The sequence below is a fragment of the Mustelus asterias genome, unplaced genomic scaffold (assembly GCF_964213995.1).
Source record: "Mustelus asterias unplaced genomic scaffold, sMusAst1.hap1.1 HAP1_SCAFFOLD_4062, whole genome shotgun sequence".
Lineage (NCBI taxonomy): Eukaryota > Metazoa > Chordata > Chondrichthyes > Carcharhiniformes > Triakidae > Mustelus > Mustelus asterias.
Window position 1 is genome coordinate 10,001 of NW_027594007.1, and position 2,161 is coordinate 12,161.

At 57.0% G+C, this 2,161-nt stretch overlaps 1 protein-coding gene across 1 annotated transcript in view; it reads right to left on the reverse strand.

Moving 5' to 3' along the window:
• The window catches only part of LOC144490934 (brain-specific serine protease 4-like), a gene marked incomplete at both ends in the record, with an annotated part of 7,705 nt that extends 6,063 nt beyond the window's left edge, over window positions 1–1,642 (reverse strand). Inside the window, one exon of the mRNA XM_078208615.1 lies at window positions 1,480–1,642. Coding sequence (XP_078064741.1) covers window positions 1,480–1,642 — 163 coding nt within the window. The remainder of the gene's footprint in view (window positions 1–1,479) is intronic.
• Window positions 1,643–2,161: the final 519 nt, after the last annotated feature.

A 2,161-nucleotide genomic window follows, 5' to 3' on the forward strand; every position in this document is an offset into this window, starting at 1 on the left:
GGGGTTAGATACAGAGTAAAGTTCCCTCGACACTGTCCCCATCAAACACTCCCAGGACAGGTACAGCACGGGGTTGGATACAGAGTAAAGCTCCCTCTACACTGTCCCCATCAAACACTCCCAGGACAGATACAGCACGGGGTTAGATACAGAGTAAAGCTCCCTCCACACTGTCCCCATCAAACACTCCCAGGACAGGTACAGCACGGGGTTAGATACAGAGTAAAGCTCCCTCCACACTGTCCCCATCAAACACTCCCAGGACAGGTACAACACGGGGTTAGATACAGAGTAAAGCTCCCTCTACACTGTCCCCATCAAACACTCCCAGGACAGGTACAGCACGGGGTTAGATACAGAGTAAAGCTCCCTCTACACTGTCCCCCATCAAACACTCCCAGGACAGGTACAGCACGGGGTTAGATACAGAGCAAATCTCCCTCTACACTGTCCCCATCAAACACTCCCAGGACAGGTACAGCACGGGGTTAGATACAGAGTAAAGCTCCCTCTACACTGTCCCCCCATCAAACACTCCCAGGACAGGTACAACACGGGGTTAGATACAGAGTAAAGCTCCCTCTACACTGTCCCCATCAAACACTCCCAGGACAGGTACAGCACGGGGTTAGATACAGAGTAAAGCTCCATCTACACTGTCCCCATCAAACACTCCCAGGACAGGTACAGCACGGGGTTAGATACAGAGCAAATCTCCCTCTACACTGTCCCCATCAAACACTCCCAGGACAGGTACAGCACGGGGTTAGATACCCTAGGGCAGGGGTTAGGGGTCATAAATAAGTCACGGATGGAGTCAAGGAGAAAGGTTTTCTCTCAGGGGAAGGCGAGTTTCCGGAACCTTCTTCCTCACAAGGCGGGTGGTCTTTTTGACTATTTCTAAGATGGATGAGGACTCTCGATTGACGAGGGGGGGCTGAAAGATTGTCGGGGGGGTTGGACGGGAATGTGGGGTCAGGGGTGAGTGAAACGGTGATCTGATCGAAAGGGGTAGCAGGGCTGAAGGGGCCAAGTGGCCTCATCCTCTCTCTCCTGGCCTCCCCACGGCGGATTCGATCTGTCGAGCCCCACTGGCGTCCGTCTGTGCGGCGCCTTCCCCGGTCGGGATCGCGAGCCCCGGAGCCTTGCTTTACTGTCAAGAGGGCCCCAGCAGTGGCAGGGGGGCATGGGGGGGGGGGGGGGGGGCGGGGAAGGCAGCTGGAGAGTCCCCTCGAAACACGCGGGGTGAAGGCGTGTCGGCCACGCGTGGAAACAGGGTCCAGGGAGCCGGAGAGGGCCGTCAGAGTCCCGGGATTGGTTGACGAGGCGGCCATCTTGAGACTAGGCCCGAAACAAAGCCTGCAGCTCGCCTGCCTGGAACAACAAAACCAACCCCCACGCCCCTTCCCCCCCTCCACCAGAAGTGTTGAGGTCGGGATCGTGGGGGGTTAAACGCGATTTGCGACAGGATTCACTCACTTAAAGACGCAGTGCGCCGCCGTCAACACCCAGTGCTTGTCAATGAGGGTTCCCCCACAAACGTGCGTCGCTCCCTCGTGAATGCTAACCTGCCACGGCCAAGCACCGTCTTTGGAATCATGTCCGCCGACAATCCGGTTCGAGGTCACCGGACGCCCACAACCTGGAAATAACAGCCCGGATCAGAATCAGGCAACATGAAGAATTGGAGATTGTCCCACTATCCCCGCCTCTGGGACCGGGTGTCACAGTGCGTTAGATACACTGTCCTTTCCCCCTCTGGGACCGGGTGTCACAGTGCGTTAGATACACTGTCCTTTCCGCCTCTGGGACCGGGTGTCACAGTGCGTTAGATACACTGTCCTTTCCCCCTCTGGGACCGGGTGTCACAGTGCGTTAGATACACTGTCCTTTCCCCCTCTGGGACCGGGTGTCACAGTGCGTTAGATACACTGTCCTTTCCCCCTCTGGGACCGGGTGTCACAGTGCGTTAGATACACTGTCCTTTCCCCCTCTGGGACCGGGTGTCACAGTGCGTTAGATGCACTGTCCTTTCCCCCTCTGAGACCGGGTGTCACAGTGCGTTAGATACACTGTCCTTTCCCCCTCTGGGACCGGGTGTCACAGTGCGTTAGATACACTGTCCTTTCCCCCTCTGGGACCGGGTGTCACAGTGCGTTAG